Source organism: Entelurus aequoreus, linkage group LG05 (assembly GCF_033978785.1).
Source record: "Entelurus aequoreus isolate RoL-2023_Sb linkage group LG05, RoL_Eaeq_v1.1, whole genome shotgun sequence".
In the NCBI taxonomy this organism is placed as follows: Eukaryota; Metazoa; Chordata; class Actinopteri; order Syngnathiformes; family Syngnathidae; genus Entelurus; species Entelurus aequoreus.
Genome location: NC_084735.1, coordinates 32,844,903 through 32,866,399, shown reverse-complemented (window position 1 = coordinate 32,866,399; position 21,497 = coordinate 32,844,903). Strand labels below are relative to the sequence as shown.

The 21,497-nt window shown below is 38.7% G+C and overlaps 2 protein-coding genes across 2 annotated transcripts in view; both read left to right on the top strand.

Annotated features, from left to right (window-relative positions):
* Positions 1 to 237: 237 nt before the first annotated feature.
* On the top strand, positions 238 to 15,426 carry LOC133650517 (small ribosomal subunit protein mS31-like). The gene is made up of 7 exons (XM_062047847.1): positions 238 to 410; positions 8,023 to 8,436; positions 8,552 to 8,704; positions 8,996 to 9,145; positions 9,738 to 9,814; positions 14,849 to 14,989; positions 15,073 to 15,426. Exons 1-7 carry the CDS (start codon positions 298 to 300, stop codon positions 15,306 to 15,308), a joined length of 1,284 nt encoding a protein of 427 aa, XP_061903831.1. The 5' UTR covers positions 238 to 297; the 3' UTR covers positions 15,309 to 15,426.
* Positions 15,427 to 19,863: 4,437 nt separating this feature from the next.
* LOC133650516 (forkhead box protein O1-B-like) overlaps positions 19,864 to 21,497 on the top strand; it is a 40,045-nt gene continuing 38,411 nt past the window's right edge. The window contains exon 1 of the mRNA XM_062047846.1: positions 19,864 to 20,483. Coding sequence (XP_061903830.1) covers positions 19,986 to 20,483 — 498 coding nt within the window. The 5' untranslated portion in view covers positions 19,864 to 19,985. The remainder of the gene's footprint in view (positions 20,484 to 21,497) is intronic.

Here is a 21,497-nt window from a genome sequence, read left to right as displayed (position 1 = left end):
GCTTGCGTTCCGTCGCTATCTCGAGTCAACTTCCGGTTGTGATATCGCGAGAATAGGGGTTTTATGTTTTTACATTATTTTTCTTTACAAAACTTAACCGGGGTTTTTTTATTAGTTAAAAAAAATGTCAATTATTAATCTGTTAATATTTCTTGAATGCACGTTCTATTAAAGGAATCAATCCAACCTTTACTGTGGAACTATTACTACCTCATTAGGTTTAAACCAGGGGACTCTTTTTACGGTTGCAACAGGCACGCCAGTCAGAGTCGTGGAAGGACATATTTTGGTAACATTATGTATAGATTTATTTCGCAGTGGTTATACGTGGCTCAAAAGCCTTCCGTGAATATATTTGGATTGTGTATGTTGCCAGCAAATTGTGACAAGTCTATTGCTTCGATATTAAGGTGAGCTGCTTTTACCTTTCCATGTTTTATACATGTGGTGCCTATTCTTACTTTGTGCGTCTGTACTAATGTGCATGTGTACAAATGGAATTGTGTTACGGAGTAATACTGCACACTTTACATATAGTTTATGTAACTCAGTATAATACAGTAGTACCGCAATTTACGTACTCAATTGGTTCCGTGACCGTGCTCCTAACTCAAAACACTTGTATCTCAAATCAACCGTTTAAATGAATTAAAATCAGACAGCACAATTTTAACATTTGACATACTGTTACGCTTTTCCTGCTGTTCAGCTCCTAGACCTCGCTCCAGGAGCGTTCCCTCCGGGGCCCATGTTTTCGTCGGGGGGGGGTAACACCCTTCACTTTAAAGTAAAGTAAAGTACCAATGATTATCACACACACACTAGGTGTGGTGAGATTATCCTCTGCATTTGACCCATCACCCTCACCCCCTGGGAGGTGAGGGGAGCAGTGAGCAGCAGCGGTGGCCGTGCCCGGGAATAATTTTTGGTGATTTAACCCCCAATTCCAACCCTTGATGCTGAGTGCCAAGCAGGGAGGTAATGGGTCCCATTGTTATAGTCTTCGGTATGAACTCACGACCTACCGATTTAGGGCACCCGACAATGGGTCTGCTAAGCTCCGCTTTTGGGGTTGGAATGACGAGGCCGCCGATTCATGACAATTTGGTTGCTTTATTATAAGTTTTTCAGGACACAACCGAACGCTTTACTCACTCTACTACAAACCCTGTTTCCATATGAGTTGGGAAATTGTGTTAGATGTAAATATAAATGGAATACAATGATTTGCAAATCATTTTTAACCCATATTCAGTTGAATATGCTACAAAGACAACTTATTTGATGTTCAAACTGATAAACATTATTTTTTTTTTCAAATAATCATTAACTTTAGAATTTGATGCCAGCAACACGTGACAAAGAAGTTGGGAAAGGTGGCAATAAATACTGATAAAGTTGAGGAATGCTCATCAAACACTTATTTGGAACATCCCACAGGTGAACAAGGCAAATTGGGAACAGGTGGGTGCCATGATTGGGTATAAAAGTAGATTCCATGAAATGCTCAGTCATTCACAAACAAGGATGGGGCGAGGGTCACCACTTTGTCAACAAATGCTTGAGTAAATTGTTGAACAGTTTAAGAAAACCTTTCTCAACCAGCTATTGCAAGGAATTTAGGGATTTCACCATCTATGGTCCGTAATATCATCAAAGGGTTCAGAGAATCTGGAGAAATCACTGCACGTAAGCAGCTAAGCCCGTGACCTTCGATCCCTCAGGCAGTACTGCATCAACAAGCGACATCAGTGTGTAAAGGATATCACCACACGGGCTCAGGAACACTTGCTACATCTGTAAGTGCAAGTTAAAACTCTCTTATGCAAGCCAAAAACCGTTTATCAACAACACCCAGATACGCCGTTGGCTTCGCTGGGCCTGAGCTCATCTAAGATGGACTGATACAAAGTGGAAAAGTGTTCTGTGGTCTGACGAGTCCACATTTCAAATAGTTTTTGGAAACTGTGGACGTCGTGTCTTCCGGACCAAATAGGAAAAGAACCATCCGGATTGTTATAGGCAGAGGTGTGGACTCGAGTCACATGACTTGGACTCGAGTCAGACTCGAGTCATGAATTTGATGACTTTAGACTCGACTTGACCAAATGTAAAGAGACTTGCAACTCGACTTAGACTTTAACATCAATGACTTGTGACTTCACTTGGACTTGAGCCTTTTGACTTGACATGACTTGCTACTTTCCCCAAAACCTAAAGCTTAAAAAATTATTTGGGAGCGCTCCGTATCTTTCATTTTGTACGTGTCTGTCTGTCTATCAGCGTGTGTGCTGCGTGTCAGCGTGTGTGCTCTCAGTACAACAGCCAATCAAATTAGATCTACATTGTTTTCATCACACAGGCATTGATCCAATCAAATTGCAGGACAACCAATGAACAAGAGTTGTCAAACAACGCGCCAGTGAGAAAGATTTATACTAAAGTTGGTTTCGTTCGGGTATAAAAACTACGACTTGGTCAACGAATTGCCGTATGCAAATCACGCAGTTCGAATATTACAGACGGAGACGCAACAACTTCCAACTTCGTTCGACATTTGAAGTTGCACAAAGAAGGGTAAGTTTTGAATGTAAGATACCGTTTATTGGCTAAGTAACATGACTTTTATTTGCTGTGTAGTTAAATCAGTGAAGCTGTAAACTCACTGCTAACGTCATAACCATAGACATCTTATAAGTAGACGCAGCATCGAGCGCTACTGCCTACTGGCGCAGACGAGACGCGGGGCCGCCATCTTGGAGTGGTGATCCGCTCCACTCAGTGCAATTCATTTGGCAGGAGCAATGAACTGTCAACGCATTTAATTAATTTTACCTCACTGAATACCACTCATTTTCACGCGTTTTTTTGTCATACGTGTAGCTATGATAACGGACACATGTTTTATTATTCATAGTTTGCTTAACAGTAATAGAATATTCTTATACGCTATAAGTGACCAGACGTCCGAGATTAAAACTGGGAATATAATCCCAGAGAAGGGGGAAAAAAACGGTCAGCTATTTTTAAATTGAAGAAACAATATGATTACGTTATATATACATGCTACATAAACAATGTATGAATACATTAGATATCTATATATCTTATAGACCATATCTCTGTTGCTGCAGCAGCAGAGAGTTTATTCTGTCGTGACACTTTGTATTGATATTTTGTATTACATTCTTCCCTTAAATGATCATGTTTACAGTGATTGTTATATATGTATTTTTTATGCATGTCGCTTTGGATACAAGCGTCTGCCAAATACGTAAACATATATAAACACCTGAAAGTCTTTATATCAGCTAAAACCACCAATCTGTTTCACTGGATTCAGAATAAAACCAAATTCTGTTTTACCCAACAATGTTAGTATTTGAATATTGTTACTTGAAGACTTATTCCTGGTTACAATTATACTGTTAAGAAAGTATTGTCTTATATTTTGCCTAAAATGAGAATGCATTATAATCAATGGCGGCTGGTGAATTTTGTTTTAGGTGGGGCAGAAAGTTTGTAAACCAAACCACTGTAGGGGCGTCATCCTCCCCCAGAAGATTTATTTGTGATTTTCACATACAAATATTGAAGATTTTTGCTCCTTCTCAACTCTGTGGTAATGTTATTTTCATAAAATACAACCAATAGTACATTAATGTTAAATCTTACTTGTGAAAAGTAATGCCCCGATTCCTATTTTCAACAGTCCGCTCATTTGAGCAGGAAAACGCTGAACACCAGCCCGGCATCTTTGTTTTCTACCTGTCAACTGTCAGTTTAGGCTGCTCGCCGGCTCCTCATCACCACTTCAAGATGCAAATTGCTCGCGTCACAGCAACCAATATTGCGTCTACTTATAAGATGTTTATGGTTATAACGTCATTTCAAACACGGCAATATGTTGCGTCCACTGCAGTTTGCTACCTTATTCATACTTTTTGTCAAGTGATTTTTTAAGCAGGGTTGCATGAGGTACCTACACATAACGTTACGTTAGTCAATGTATCACACACAGTAACGTAACGTTAGACGGCGGTCAGCAGCACCGCATATTTTAGCCACCTACAAAAAGACAAACATAGTCAAATAAAGGTCAGTTAAAATATATACTATATTAAGAATTGTGTACATATTGCATAGGGCCCTGACATCTAAAAAGTACAACTCTGTTCATTGTTATGTTCATGTATTCATGTGTATGCACACATCAACACACATACAGTATGAGATGAGATCAATGAGATAAGGTAAGAACAGAATAGAAACTGCTGTGGAACTAGTTACAATGCAATATGCCATGGAAATACAATGTTAACACTTTTGTACAAATAAGTACAGTTGCACTTGTTTTTGCAAATGTGTTTATTCTGTAAAGGAATGAGTTAAATGTTTAAAATTGTTTAAACTATTAAAATGACTGGTTAATAGTGCTATTATGAATTGCAATGTCAGTACTATTTTCTTTCCTGCTATTTCAAATGCACTTGTTTTAATAAATAAATACAGCGGTTTAAAAGCATACACAATCTGTGTAAAAATATTAGTCTGTGGTCAAAAGGACTTGAAAGGACTCGAAACTCAAAATGCAGGACTTGTGACTTGACTTGAGACTTTCCAGTCTTGACTTTGGACTTGACTCGGGACTTGCCTGTCTTGACTCGGGACTTGACTCGGGACTTGCCTGTATTGACTCGGGACTTGACTCGAGACTTGAGGGCAAAGACTTGAGACTTACTTGTGACTTGCAAAGCAATGACTTGGTCCCACCTCTGGTTATAGGCGCAGAGTTGAAAAGCCAGCATCTGTGATGGTATGGTGGTGTATTAGTGCCCAAGACATGGGTAACTTACACATCTGTGGAGGCGCCATCAATGTTGAAAGGTACATACAGGTTTTGGAGTAACACATGTTGCCATCCAAGCAACGTTACCATGGACGCCCCTGCTTATTTCAGCAAGACACGTGTTACATCAACGTGGCTTCATAGTAAAAGAGTGCGGGTACTAGACTGGCCTGCCTGTAGTCCAGACCTGTCTCCCGTTGAAAATGTGTGGCGCATTATGAAGCCTAAAATACCACAACGGAGACCCCCGGACTGTTGAACAACTTAAGCTGTACATCAAGCAAGAATGGGAAAGAATTCCACCTGAGAAGCTTAAAAAATGAGTCTCCTCAGTTCCCAAATGTCTACTGAGTGTTGTTAAAAGGAAAGGCCATGTAACACAGTGGTGAACATGCCCTTTCCCAACTACTTTGGGACGTGTTGCAGCCATGAAATTCTAAGATAATTATTATTTGCAAAAAAATAATAAAGTTTATGAGTTTGAACATCAAATATCTTGTCTTTGTAGTGCATTCAATTGAATATGGGTTGAAAAGGATTTGCAAATCATTGTATTCCGTTTATATTTACATCTAACACAATTTCCCAACTCATATGGAAACAGGGTTTGTACTACTGCACATGCAACCACTCAAGTCTCCTGACTCGACCACACACTCTTTGACTTCACTCGACCAACACACTGCCATTCTTGCACACACACATTTGCTACTATCATAACAATGCTTTTGAAAAGAATACTTTTAGGGTAAGAAATATTGTATAAATCATGTGATGTACTACTGACAACTACAGTAGTTTTATGACGTAATGTAATAATAATTTTCAGCATTTACCGTGGAGAGTGGACTCCTACAGCATCTCCTTCCAGCAGATTTTTCATCAAACAAACTATCAGCAGTTTTTCATATGTTCATGGATAAATACCCACCGTTTAGATATTATTTTGACATTCTTGGCTGGCGTTCGACTCATTCTGCTTCTATATCAGGCAGATTAGCAGTGATATGCGCCAATGGCATCGCTAACTTAGCGACACCCTATGTCATGTAGTGATGATTTATTTTTTTAATTCATTGAATATCATCCACTTCTTCTTTTCAGCACAATCCTTCACTCTCACTTTCTTCCTTCTCATGGTTGACACGAAAAAAAACTAGTTAAAACGATTTGTCTAGCTATTAGCTAATGCTAGGTAGTAAAACCAGATGTTTTGGTGGGATCTTGGGGAGTTTACGGTGACATTTGCTAAGCAAATGCTAATGGAGGAGATGCCTGTAATAGTGTTATGTTTTACAGCTGTTTTTAATTTAGTTTCAGTCATAGTCCTTTGACGGACATGTATTTTGATTTTATACGTATTTTAGTCATCTAAATTAATTTAGTTGTAGTTGACTAAATTATAAAGGATAACCCATCTTTGAAGTTGTCTTGAAACCACTTTTATTTTTGCAAGGCATCTCAAAAACTCATAACAAGCAACCAGTGATATATATATATATATATATATATATATATATATATATATATATATATATATATATATATATATATATATATATATATATATATATATATATATATATATATATATATATATATATATATATATATATTAGGGATGCTGATAAATGCGTTAAAATGTAATATCGGAAATTATCGGTATCGGTTTTTTTATTATCTGTATCGGTTTTTTTTTGGTTTTTATTTTTATTTTTATTAAATCAACATAAAAAACACAAGATACACTTACAATTAGTGCACCAACCCAAAAAACCTCCCTCCCCCCATTTATTTCTGTTATCAATATTCTGGTTCCTACATTATATATCAATATATATCAATACAGTCTGCAAGGGATACAGTCTGTAGGCACACATGATTGTGTGTGCTGCTGGTCCACTAATAGTACTAACCTTTAACAGTTAATTTGACTAATTTTCATTAATTACTAGTTTCTATGTAACTGTTTTTATATTGTTTTACTTTCCTTTTTATTCAAGAAAATGTTTTTAATTTAGTTATATTATTTTTTTAAAAGTACCTTATCTTCACCATACATGGTTGTCCAAATTAGGCATAATAATGTGTTAATTCCACGACTGCATATATCGGTTGATATCGGTATCGGTAATTAAAGAGTTGGACAATATCGGATATCGGCAAAGAGCCATTATCGGACATCCCTAATATATATATATATATATATATATATATATATATATATATATATATATATATATATATATATATCACATACCTGTCTTTCTTTGTGTGTTAGCATGGAAAATGTAAAATCTGGTGTTTTCAGTTGTCATGTTGTGGAATTGATAGCTGAACAATGTGCCAAAAACAATGATTAAATTGGTGGAGAAGTATGCCAATGGTGTACTACAAAAGTAGTGGTAGAGTAGGCGGTCTTGCTCCTGCGCTACCATCTTTAATAGTAACAGTAATTCAGTTCAGTTCGAGCAATTTCGAAATATTAGCTTCGGCCTACTTACTGTTGCAAAGATGTCTCAATGATTAGCCGACAGACGGCGCTCCAAGTTCGTTGTATTTTTAACAGAGAAAACCTACCTACTGTTTGTTTCCCAAAATATCCGAACAGCGTGCATTGCACAGACAGTAGTTCTGATTGGATCCCCGCCCCTGTCCCACATGCTACTGTTATTGGATAGATTCCTAACTTGTGCCACCTGCCTAAAGACCAAATTAAAATGTTAAGTTAAAAGTTAAAGTACCCCCAATGTGTGATTGGATTTTGTCACTGTCAACAATTAGCCCCTTTTTTAATACGTTGACTAAATTGTCAATTGTCAACGTGCATCTGTTGTGATTAGTTATCGTCCTATTTTAGTCAAGGGAAACTAAGTCATTAACGATAACTAAGACAACAAATTTTACTCAACCAAATTAACACTGGTTTGTAACTCAAATTTTTGCTTTGAACCTATATCATAACAGTTATCCATCCAAGAGACCGCTTTTATCTTAAAACACTCTTAAGTTGAGGTACCACAGTACAGTTATTTAGGAATAATACTGCATTCAAGTAATACATATTTATTCATATGTCTAAGTATAATACTGTTATTTAGTAGTAATACTGCAAACTACTAATACTTAGTAATAATTACGGATCTGACTTGCAACTTTTTTTTCCCTCATAGACTGCCCAGTGTGTGTAGCACTAAATGCCTAAGCACACATTCAAACAGGTTTTGTGAGAATAAAAACAATGTTGCCAACTCCAATAATGAAGACTCCACAGAGACCCAAACAGTCTCTAAACAACAAACTGCACATTCCAGTGACATTAAGAAATTGGATGAGCAAAATGATCGAGACAATATCAAGAAAACAGATGTAATTAATGTGCAAGATGATGCTGCTGAGGGAAAAGAACTTGATACGTCGAAAAGCGGGAAACAGAGTCTACTTGATCTTCTGGGAGCCATGAAGGTGGATGTCACCAGCAAGAAGAGGCTAAAACTGTTGAAAATTAAGCCAAGTGTTTCCATCCCGACCTCAAGGCCAATGGAAAGCAAGTTTCAGGAGGATTCTGTGGATATTTCATCTCAAAGGTGAGACATAATTTGATCGACTTGAAGTTGTAACTCTGCTGTCTAGTAATCACCCTTGGTCTGCATTGGTCTCTTTGTTTATTGATCAATTCTGTCTCACTTTTTTTTTTTTTAGACAAACCCTGGATCCGGAATTGGTCGCAGCTGCCTCTGCTGCTGCTTCCACTCTTCCGAACCGCATCCAGGCCGAGTCTGAGCTGCTCAAGCAGCTGAGGCAGCACGAGGACCTCACTGAGGCTCAAAAAAAGGGAGAGGCCAACGACCTCGGGTACATTTTTGCTAGTCCTATGTGCATTTTTCTCCTGGTGCCATCAACAGCTAAAACCTCCAACATATCACCACTTTAACCTAGTATGACCCAATAGATGGATACTTGGAAATGGAACTGGCTTTGTTACAGCAGCCACATTTACAGACAGTAAAGCTGCACTGATAACAATACATAATAGCTGGATAAAAAATGATGCTTTTATAAAACAAATATGTTTTAATTGACACTTTAGTTTGCAGCAGTGCAGTTAGCAGAAATTAACCCTGCAAACTCTCAATGATTTCTTAGAGTGATTCTAGCTGACATGAAAGTGTCAGTGAAAAGTCAAGCCAACAGACTGTACGCTCAGCCAGCCAATCAGATCCGATTTGACGACGACGGGCAGGGCTACAAGCGCGACAGAGGAGTCACTTCAGAGCTGGATGGCGTTCGCAGAAAGTACATCACCTTATTTTTATTTATTTTTATCCAGATCATTTTTATAATGTAGAAGAGGTCAGTATATCTTTTGGTCATGGAAATGTCATTTTATGAATGAGAATTGAAAAACAAAAAAACGATTGGTTTAATTTTGAAATACAAAAAATTAAATTGAAAAACAAGGGGCTATTCTTTTTTCATGTCAAAAAGCAATAACTACATCAAAAAATGGGTTGATTTTCATTGTATATTTCCATCCATCCATCCATTTTCTACCGCTTGTCCCTTTTGGGGGTCACAGGGGGTGCTGGAGCCTATCTCAGCTGCTTTCATATAACAAAATAAAAATCACAACAGAAATGAAAGAACTGACCAAAAACATATGCTTTTTTTTCCATCCTGACACCAAATCAAAAGTTGCAAGACCGCAGACCAGCATGTCAGGAAAAAAAACAGTTGTGTATTTCAGAATAAGATTCAAATGAACCAATCGTTTTTATGTTTTTCAATTCCCATTCATAAATTGAAACTATCAATGACCGAAACATACACTGACAAAAAGAGAAGCCTGTGGTTAATCTTTTCATTATTCAGTTGTTTTTTTTTACAGGAAAGGCTTGTTCTCTGGAAAAAAGCTTAACATCTTCTCCCTTCCTACTGATGAAGATAAAGTTACTGAAACAGTTGGTAATTATTAGTTTGAATTACTTCATTAGTGTAATTTACAGTAAAAACCACTTGGAATTTGATTACAGTTTTGAGGAACATTATGGCGTCAAAGCAGTGCCAAAATCTGCATGCATAACGACCACTCTCTTCGCAATGTGGCTTTTAGTCTGCGTGCGTTGGGACAATCACTCAAGTAGCAAATTAAAGCAGACTCAGTTGGACTGCCTCTAAGTAATTTTTCAATTTTCTAACAAAGCAAATATGCCCAATAGAAAACACTCGAAGGCAGTATGTCTTAAACATAGGGCCGTTGTTGGGCCGCTAGCGCACCTTAGAGGGCCGCAAAAAATCATCTGTTTCTTTGCTGTGGTCCGTCTGGGCCGCAGCGATACTCAGTTGTAATCCACTTTTCCACCACTCGTGGCAGTAATGACAATATCAAACAAACAGAACACGTCTAGGGCTAAAATCTTAGATAAGTTTTAAAGCGCAAAAATGATGACTAAAATGGTGAAGCTGTATTTTCATTTGCACTTGGATTTTATGGACAGTTTATTTAAGAAACATATTTATTGCTAATTTATTTATTTAAGCACATCATAATTGTAAGGTAACTATTTATGAGACCCTTCTGATGCAGTATATTTAGTTAGTACTTCTTTTTCTAATCAGCCTGATCTAAGCCGAAGATTTTTGTGTAAAATAAATAATAATCTTTGTGATTAACACATATTTTTTAAATATCATTTGACAAGGTTGTAAAAAACAAGTAGGTTAGATATAACTATTTTTACGTTTAAAACCAAGAGTAAGATTACTAATTCAGTGTTGATATTTGGGTGGGACCCAAGCCCCTCTGTAGTGGAAAAGTTGGGCCCCCAGGTCAAAAAAGTTAAAACCCTTGCTCTATAAGGTACAGTAAGGCTCCACTTTTCCAAATGCGCTAGCCACGATGCTAATTTCTTTCTTCTTTTTCTTTCTTTAGTTTATTTCGAACATGAACACACTTACATCTTAATACGTCACACAATTTCATATCATTTCATTTTAAATCATCAAAGGAGTAGGAAGAAGCAAAGCTTATTTAATCCTACCCCTTTCCCACTTCAAAGCGTTTACAATGATATAGAATCATTTACTGACCTTTTTATACAATAAAATAACATCTATGAATTAGTATACACAACAGTTTTATAATATGTAATTAATTAATTCAGTCATTATTAACATACTGAGATGAAGAATATCTTATTTTTAATAAGGTTAGAAGTATTTCTCATAATTCTTCTTCTTTGTACTTTGTAAGCACTATTATTTTGAACAACCTCTTAAACTGGATCATATCAGTACAATTTTTAACTTCTTTACTTAATCCATTCCATAATTTGATTCCACATACTGATATGCTAAAAGTTTTAAGTGTTGTACGTGCATATAAATGTTTTAAATTATTTTTAAATTTAAATGGGTTAGCTACTGATTAGCATTAGCGATTTCACACACCGATTTCAACACCTCCAAATTTGGTAATGAAAACTACAACTAAGATGCACGTTACAATCAAACAGCTGGTATGTAATAAGTACAATACTTACAGTACATTGAAAGTCCGATATAACGTGGTCTTTGGGGTCCAGAAAATCTCGACCACGTAATTCAGGGTGACTAACCCAACATTGTGTTATGTCAAACTTGTTGATTGGTGAATAGTGCCCCCATGTGTGATGTGAATCGTGGAAAGTCACAGAATGAGTGGGGCAATAATCTCCAATAGGTAGGGTTAATACAGTATTGATAACCAATAATTTGGTGGAAGAAAACAACGCAGTTGATTCTGGTGGAAAAAACGGGCAAAAATTTGCGGCCCATGGCACAACCGCATTATATCCTACTAGGGCTGGGCGATATGGCCTTTTATTAATATCTCGATATTTTTAGGCCATGTCACGATACACGATATATATCTCGATATTTTGCCTTAGCCTTGAATGAACACTTGACGCATATAATCACAGCAGTATGATGATGCTATGTGTCTACATTAAAACATTCTTGTTCATACTTCATTAATATATGCTTATTTTAAACTTTCATGCAGAGAAGGAAACCACAATAAGTCAATTTACCAAAACTGTGTTTATTAAACAGTTATTAAGCAGTGGCACAAACATTCATGTCATTTCCAAAACAGAAAGTGCAAGATTGTCTGAGACATTTTAAAACAAGCTATAAGTGCACTTTTGTGCATGATGTCACTGAGATGACATATCAAAACAACACTAAATTAAAGTGCACTTTTTGTACAGAACGCCACTACAATAGTTTAAAACAAAAAAAGTGCACTTTTCTGCATGATGTCACACAAGATATTTCAATAACTGTCAAATAAAAATGAGCTGCATTATAGGAAATCAAATAGTGTATGTCCTTTGCACATACATGAATTGATTAACGTGGACCCCGACTTAAACAAGTTGAAAAACTTATTCGGGTTTTACCATTTAGTGGTCAATTGTACAGTACAATCTACAAATAAAAGTTTCAATCAATCAATCAATCAATCGCTATGTGGTAGGTTCCTGCGGACGTTATCTCCTTCTGTTGTTGACTATTTTTTTCACACGGTATTGATCTGGAAATGGTTGCTTCGGCATTTTGTTGGTGTGGCACCAAAGGGAGATGTTGACATGTAGAGTTTCAAGCACTCCTTATTCTCTAGCGGGTGACTTTTCAAATGATGCTACATTAGCAGTGGTGCTACTTTTTGTAGCAACGCTTTTGCTTGAAGCCAAACCACCGCCAGACGATGGACCCTGTGCTGTTTTTCTTGGGAATTAATTCTTCTTTCATTTGTTACCAGATTCGCACCTTCTCTCTCTCGGATAACCACCCGCACCGTTAACATCACAGCTAACGTTACCATGTCGCTACCTGTCTGCTCCGCGGGAGCGTGTGACGTTGCACACATGACGTACACTACCGTTCAAAAGTTTGGGGTCACATTGAAATGTCCTTATTTTTGAAGGAAAAGCACTGTACTTTTCAATGAAGATAACTTTAAACTAGTCTTAACTTTAAAGAAATACACTCTATACATTGCTAATGTGGTAAATGACTATTCTAGCTGCAAATGTCTGGTTTTTGGTGACTATCGCTCCAGTGTTCTAATGGTACAATGTGTTTGCTCATTGGCTCAGAAGGCTAATTGATGATTAGAAAACCCTTGTGCAATCATGTTCACACATCTGAAAACAGTTTAGCTTGTTACAGAAGCTACAAAACTGACCTTCCTTTGAGCAGATTGAGTTTCTGGAGCATCACGTTTGTGGGGTCGATTAAATGCTCAAAATGGCCAGAAAAATAGAACTTTCATCTGAAACTCAACAGTCTATTCTTGTTCTTAGAAATGAAGGCTATTCCACAAAATTGTTTGGGTGACCCCAAACTTTTGAACGGTAGTGTATGTAAGAATGTGTGCTTGTTTTAACTCTCTGTAAGAAGGAGAGACAAGAAAGAGTGTGAAACGCATGCAGTGTAATGCCCGCAGCCAAAAGCAACTGCATGAGAACGTATACTCGAATATCACGATATAGTCATTTTCTATATCACACAGAGACAAACCCGCGATATATCGAGTATGTCGATATATCGCCCAGCCCTATATACATCTTTGCATTATATGGAACCGTGTTATATTGGAGTGTGTTTGTAGGGTGCAAGAAAAGACAAAACTTTCAGCTCATTGTAGCCTGTACACTACTTTTATCCAGTGTCTTGGAATTGCAACTGCATGTTAAGTCTAATACTTGCAAATGAGACTCAGATGTCTAATAAATCCAGATATAACAACTGGACAGCACAGTTATCTTTACTCAGTGTGAAATATTAAATGCTTTTTTAAATTTTGTTATTAAGCAAATGAACATTTACTAACACATGAGCACACACAGACATACTGTAAATTGTACCGTTGAGTACCTGGGTATTGAGTCTCAGGTACCTGGGAATTTATATTGTTTCGATACAAATGTGAAAGGTACCCATCCCTACTTACAAGGTGATCAAATTTGTATGTTATTTTTTTGTTTTCATTTTAGACACATAATGGCTTAGTTTGTCTAAAGTTTAGACTCTAAAGGCTACTCTTATTTAGAAGGGACACAGTTTGACAGTAACAGTTCCCCTTCATTGGCTCTGCATGGATACAGTAGGCACTTTAAGTGACCAATCAGAAAGATGCTGTATATTGAATGGCCACCCTAAGTGCCAAAAGGGTGGAACACCACACATGTGGAGAAACAGAAAACGAGCGCAAAATGAGTCTAAGTGTGTATTTTACGCACTACGATTTTGGCACTGTTTTGATTCCATAAAATAAAATAACACATCCATCCATCCATCCATCCATCCATTTTCTACCGCTTGTCCCGTTCGGGGTCGCGGGGGGAGCTGGAGCCTATCTCACCTGCATTCGGGCGGAAGGTGGGGTACACCCTGGATAAGTCGCCACCTCATCACAGGGCCAACACAGATAGACAGACAACATTCACACTCACATTCACACACTAGGGCCAATTTAGTGTTGCCAATCAACCTATCCCCGGGTGCATGTTTTTGGCGGTGGGAGGAAGCCGGAGTACCCGGAGGGAACACACAGTCACGGGGAGAACATGCAAACTCCACACAGAACAAAAAATCCTAAATCATTTGAATCGCTAACTCACATCACTAGACCTCATTTGACTTCAGTTCAGGGAACCTCAAAGGCTATCTCTGTGTATTTTGCTTTTTTTGACATGTATTACAAAAGAAGGATCAAACTCAACAAGGAATGTTTTATTTTAGAAGAGAGATGGATGAATGGAAACACTGTTAGTTGGTGAATGTTTGACCCTGTAACTGATTATTTCTCATGTAAAAACCGAAATGAATAGTGTTCAATCTCAGAGGTTCCAGTGTTTTTACGCATATGAGTATTACCGTAATAATTTGGATATAAGACGACTTTAAATATTAAATTTTCTCAACTACTATGTAAATGTTGCTTTTTAGCACGCCCAACGCTGTGGGACGTGGATTTCGCTAAACAACTGTCTTCATTGGCCAACCAAATGCCCCGGAATGCCTTTGAAAAAATGATCAAATGGACCGAAGAGGGCAAATTGTGGCAGTACCCAATTGACAATGAAGCATGTAAGTAAATGACATTGTATGTACTCTTGTTGAATATGTGGAGGAAGCAAAACAAACTTACAATGTTTTTGTTCATTTGTCAGGCTTTGACGAGGACGCCAGAGTCCCCTTCCATGAGCATGTCTTTCTTGAGAAGCACTTAGAGGAGGGCTTCCCCCAGCGAGGTCCAGTACGTCACTTCATGGAGCTTGTGGTAATCGGTTTGTCCAAAAACCCCTATCTGACCGTCCAGCAGAAGAAGGAGCACATCTCCTGGTTCAGAGACTACTTTAACCAAAAACAGGATGTCCTCAAAGAAGCTGAGGTTTATCTTAATTAAATTTGTGCTACATTTCCTAAGCCCCTTTATGATTAGCAAGGCTAATTTTGTCTTTGTGCAGAAAGTCAAATGATACTCTAGTACAAAATATATAATAAATTGTAGGGGTGTAACGATTGATTGATGCATCAATACATCAATTTATATTCCTACATTTCAAGTATATCCTGGAAATGTGTCAATCCAGGGTCGTTTTAAAAGGGACTTTGTTAATTTTATCGATGCTAGAAAAAGGAAAACATTGGATTTAAGAACAGCACACTTTTTTTTGAAGTTTAGCACTTTTAATGATAAGGGCATTAAACGTTCAGTCTGTCGGCCCGTCTGTGGCCTCAGCAAAACAAAAATGGCGGATACCTGCGGTGGTGGAGAAAGGTCATAACAAATGCAAATGCCACATGACAGTGTCATTAATTACAACACAAAAACTTTAAGCTGCAGCACACTTGCAAAAGCCACACCAAATACAAAGGACACAACACAATAATATAAAACCACAACACTAATTTAAGCCACAAAGGACACAATAGAAGTGACAACACAGCAAGTTTCAAGCTAGTTTGGGGACGGCGTGGCTCGGGTGGTACAGCGGCCTTTCCAGGAACTTGAGGGTTCCAGGTTCGATCCTAGCTTCTGCCATCCAAGTCACATCAGTTGTGTTCTTCGGCAAGACACTTCACCCTTGCCCCTGATTGGTCGTGGTTAGCGCCTGCATGGCAGCTTCTGCCATCGGTGTGTGAATGTGGAAATAGTGTCAAAGCGCTTTAAGTACATTGAAGGTAGAAAAACGTTAAACAAGTATAATCCATTTACAATTCCATCATTTACAGCGACGCATCGACTTCCGTAACACAACATGAAACATTAACAACTGGCAGGCAAGGAATAAAAAGCACAAGAGCTAGATCAAGGAGGCCACGTAAATTAGGAAGCCAGGGGTCAACACCATCAACAGGGGTGAGGTGGCGTACATGCTGCCGCACAACTGGGACACTGTCCTTCATGGCGACACCAGGGCAGAGAACAGGGGCCGTACTTGTCAAGCTTCTTAGAATTACTCATAAGAAGTCTGCTAAGAGTTGACTTAAGAGTAAATAAATTATTCGCTGAAAGCTGCACTTAAAAGTTAGTTATCAAGCGTCTTACTCACACTTTCAGCGAAGTGTAGGACTGAATCTTAAGTGTCACACTCAGAGCTGAATTACGACATTACTATGTGCTGTAAACGGAATTTTAGGTGACGTCATTTCTGTGTCCATAGAAATGACCAATCACGGAAGGGAATCCGTTGTCTAAGAATAAAGAAATATCTTGGAAATATTTAAGTGGACAATGGGAGTGTATATTTTGACAATAAACTACAAAATAATACAAAACAAACTAGTCCCCGCCGGCACTCACGCTACCGCTCCCTCTCTTCTATCGCCCACACACTCACTGACGTCACTCACCTCACGGCCACACACATACGCTACTGTCATAACATTTTCTTTCCAATTCATTAATTAGGCAACTAATTTGAAACTGGTGTGGGTGGCTCTATATATACTAGCCCACTGCAGACACATGCAGAAATCAACAAGGAATCGAAAAGTATTAAATCTGTGAGAAAAATAATATCCGCTCTGTCTAAACGATACCGTTTGATCAGCTGCTCGTCATCAAAAAAAACAAAACATTGTTCCGTTCCCTGAACGTTCGCGCACGTCTCTCTCGCCTCAATGCCATCCCCTGCTGGCAACTCCTAAGGGAAACTTCGGTTTTTTTCAACCTGGGCCCTGTTTTCATAATTTTTTCTGTATATGTGAGTGCTGGATAAAACATTTTTTGAGGTCGCGCCAGTATTGAGCAGGGCAGGCAGCCTCCAGCCCAGCTAACGCTCGTACACAGGGCAACTGGCTCTCGTCAAAATTCGGCCTATAAACATGCATTTTTTTCACACTGACAGGCTCAGATAGTTACAATGAGTGTCCGACAACATACTAGAAAGGAGAAATTAACGTATGTCTCTACCTTTAGCTGGAGATCGCTGTTTGTTGTGAGCTGTGTCCAAATCTCACCACGCTACAAATCTCGTTCCGAAATCTCGCGATAACTCGCGACAAAACACCGGTGGAAAAACAGTTACCTGACTGAGGTGAAGAGAGATGACTGAAGTGATTTTCTGTTGGATTACCGAAGACTGTTATTTTAGTTTTATAGAAAAGTTTGTTTGTTTGTCTGTCATGGCTGAATTTTTGCCTGATGTGGACGTTTTTCCACCGGTGTTTTGTCGCGAGTTATCGCGAGATTTCGGAACGAGATTTGTAGCGTGGTGAGATTTGGACACAGCTCACAACAAACAGCGATCTCCAGCTAAAGGTAGAGACATACGTTAATTTCTCCTTTCTAGTATGTTGTCGGACACTCATTGTAACTATCTGAGCCTGTCAGTGTGAAAAAAATGCATGTTTATAGGCCGAATTTTGACGAGAGCCAGTTGCCCTGTGTACGAGCGTTAGCTGGGCTGGAGGCTGCCTGCCCTGCTCAATACTGGCGCGACCTCAAAAAATGTTTTATCCAGCACTCACATATACAGAAAAAATTATGAAAACAGGGCCCAGGTTGAAAAAAACCGAAGTTTCCCTTTTTAAGACACCTCTGAAGGTCTCTTAAATATCGTGGAGAGTAGGAGTGATTCTTAGACTTAAGAACGTTGATAAACAGCTTTTATTCTTAAGTTTGAGAGTAGGACTAAATTTCGCAAATTCTCAGGACTTAAGTGTTAAATGGCACTCTAAGAAGTTTGATAAGTACGGCCCCAGATATGGGCGGGTCGGGGAACTTTATTTAACAGGTAAATATACTGTTAAAAGTTTTATTGAACATGTATTGAATACTGAAAATGTGAGCAGAAAATTGTTGGATACACTTTTTATCCAAATAGGATGTGAATGCATTAGCCATTAATTGTTTACTTGCTTGTTTGTATCCATTATTAACTTATACATAATTCCCTTACAAGAAATAACAGTAATATTATATAGGAAACTTCACCTGAAGTGTCCAATATCTAGTATTTATTTCCCAGTTACAATGGTTGTTTTGTTTGCTAAAAGTTACTGTATTGGCAACCACAAGTTCTGAATTGAATCAAATCGATGTTAAAACGAACCGTTACACCCCTAATAAAATGCAAAACTTTGGTAAAGTAACTTGGTGTTCAAACATAAAGATTTATTAATCACTTGCTTGCATTAATTAATACAAAACAGGTCAAATATGTTGAAATAATTCAGTCATACTGAAAAAAAAAAATGTAATGGTACATGTTTGCTGATTAGTTGACAGCTGAATGAATCGTTGGCGTGTTTTAGGCAGCTGTTGAGATCGGGCCGTCATTATGATTAATGGTGTTTTCTTTGGCAGGCAGTGAAATAGGTTCATGTTGGCCTGTAGCATCTAGGACCTCGGCTCGTTTACAGTACATGTTTAAATAGAACTTGAACCTTGTGCCCTTTGCAAGGAAGTGCTTTTGAAGTCCTGAACATTTGAACAATGAAGCATGCAGTTTCTTAGTGGTGACCCTCGACTTTATTTGTTGTCTGAGAAATCGTGGAAAAAGGAAAGCTTGACATTTGAAAACACTCCCGCTTCCACATTTTGTTCACTTTTCCTTAAACACTCATGAGTGGCGTGATGATGTGTTCGCAACTTGGCTAACTGCATGGGGGGAAAAGGTGTATGTTTGTACACCTGGACGACTGCGGACAATAATGTGGAGATTCATGACTCAGAAATACTGAGTACCATACGGCGGTGGTCCCCAACCACCGTTCCGGTCCGTGACGCATTTGCTACCAGGCCGCACAGAAACATTAATTAATTTATAAACTACCGCTGTCCCACTAAACACATCAATAAGCTTGTTAATAGATATATATTACAACTCCTTTGTTGTAAATGCACATTAATGGACATATTGAATGTTAATGTGCCAGATTGTAGACAAAAGTTAATTTTTTCATGCTCATTTTTTTGCTGTTTTTATCTGCCACACGTAGAAAGCCGGTCCGTGAAAATAATGCATACATTAAAGCGGTCCCCGGTGGAAAAAAGGTTGGGGAACCTTGCCATACGGTATATTGTTTTCATTGAAACACACCACTAGAGGGCACCACCAACAAAAATGCAAGTTTGCTCAAGAAATTTACTTTTTAAGATTGTTGCCGGGCCTCTCGTATTACTTATGATCAATGAAATCAAAACCAGGAAGCGACTTAGTGAAATTGGAGCGTCCAAGTATTGTGTTGAAAATTACAAAAAAAAAGGCTAAATTCATCGCGTGTGTGCTTGGATTTCTTTAAAAGGCTTACTTTGTGGTGGTGAGAATTATTTATTACAAATACGCTTAATTGGATATGAAAAATGATTGGGGGTAAGAAAAAAAAAAAACATACGCGAATCCTCACGCTGCGAAAGAATGCAGATGACCGAGCATGTGACAGGACGTGAAGGCATCATCGGCTGCTCTTGTCACAGAGCGCGAGGCTTGAGTTGAAACCAGTCGGCTGAGGATGCCGTGAACGTCACAGCACAACTTCAAAGGACCGCCTTTGCCCGACCGTAACTTGTCTGCGAGCTTTTATTCACGTGTATGTGAGAGTCTATGATCCCGACGGACGCCTTGACCCAGACATGGCCGAGGTCCCACCGCCCCAAGTAGACCCGGACTTTGAGCCTCTTACCCGGCCGCGCTCGTGCACCTGGCCGCTGCCGGAGCTCATCGACCCGGCGAGCTCCACCACATCCTCCCCGAGCCCCTCCGTGCCGCCGGGAAACGCCTGCAATCTCGGTTTACTGGAGGAGGATTACGAGGAGGACTGCTCGTATGTGTCCCATTCTGACTTCCATCGTCGCGAAGGGCTGCACCTTCATCCGCACTTGCATCAGCCAGGCCCGCAGCTGCCAGTGCCCCAGCAACAGGTGCCCCCCTTGGGGGGAACCAGCCAGAGGAAGAGCAGCTCGTCCCGGCGGAACGCCTGGGGGAACATGTCATATGCTGACCTCATCACCAGGGCCATCGAGAGCTCACCCGAGAAGAGGCTGACCCTCTCCCAGATTTACGACTGGATGGTAAAGAGCGTGCCTTACTTCAAGGATAAAGGAGACAGTAATAGTTCTGCAGGGTGGAAGGTGAGTGCACTGCTTACTAGGGGTGTGGGAACAAATCGATTCGAATTCAAATCGCCAGTCTCACGTTGTACGAGTCAGTATCGATTCTCATTTTTCAAAAATCGATTTTTATTTTAATATTTTTATTTTAATTTTGTATTAATCAAAACAATACACAGTACGATTCAGTATCTATTATAATTTTTCAAAAATCGATTTTTATTTTAATATTTTAATTTTAATTTTATTTTTTATTAATCAATCCAACAAAACAATACACAGCAATACCATAACAATGCAATCCAATTCCAAAACCAAACCTGACCCAAAACCAAACCTGACCCAGCAACAGCAATAAAGTTAAAAAGTTAAAGTACCAATGATTGTCACACACACACTAGGTGTGGCGAAATTATTCTCTGCATTTGACCCATCACCCTTGAACACCCCCTGGGAGGTGAGGGGGGCAGTGAGCAGCAGCGGTGGCCGCGCCCGGGAATCATTTTTGGTGATTTAACCCCCAATTCCAACCCTTGATGCTGAGTGCCAAGCAGGGAGGTAATGGCTCCCATTTATTTAGTCTTTGGTATGACTCGGCCGGGGTTTGAACTCATGACCTACCGATATCATAAACAGAGCAATTGAGAGGAGACACAAACACGACACAGAACAATCCAAAAGTAGTGAAACAAAAATGAATATTATCAACAACAGTATCAATATTAGTAACAATTTCAACATAGCCGTGATTAAAAATCCCTCATTGACATTATCATTAGACATTTATAAAAATAAAAAAAGAACAATAATATCACAGTGGCTTACACTTGCATCGCATCTCATAAGCGTGACAACACACTGTGTCCAGTATTTTCACAAAGATAAAATAAGTCATATTTTTGGTTCATTTAATAGTTAAAACAAATTTACATATTGCAATCAGTTGATAAAACGTCCTTTACAATTATAAAAGCTTTTTACAAAAATCTACTACTCTGCTTGCCTGTCAGCAGACTGGGGTAGATCCTGCTGAAA

Excerpts from the sequence above, each read along its gene's own strand:
- LOC133650517 (XM_062047847.1), top strand. The coding sequence starts at position 298 with ATGTATAGATTTATTTCGCAGTGGTTATACGTGGCTCAAAAGCCTTCC. Across the intron at positions 9,815-14,848 it reads TAAAGTTACTGAAACAGTTG|CACGCCCAACGCTGTGGGAC; the intron begins GTAATTATTAGT and ends GTTGCTTTTTAG. Across the intron at positions 14,990-15,072 it reads CCCAATTGACAATGAAGCAT|GCTTTGACGAGGACGCCAGA; the intron begins GTAAGTAAATGA and ends TTCATTTGTCAG.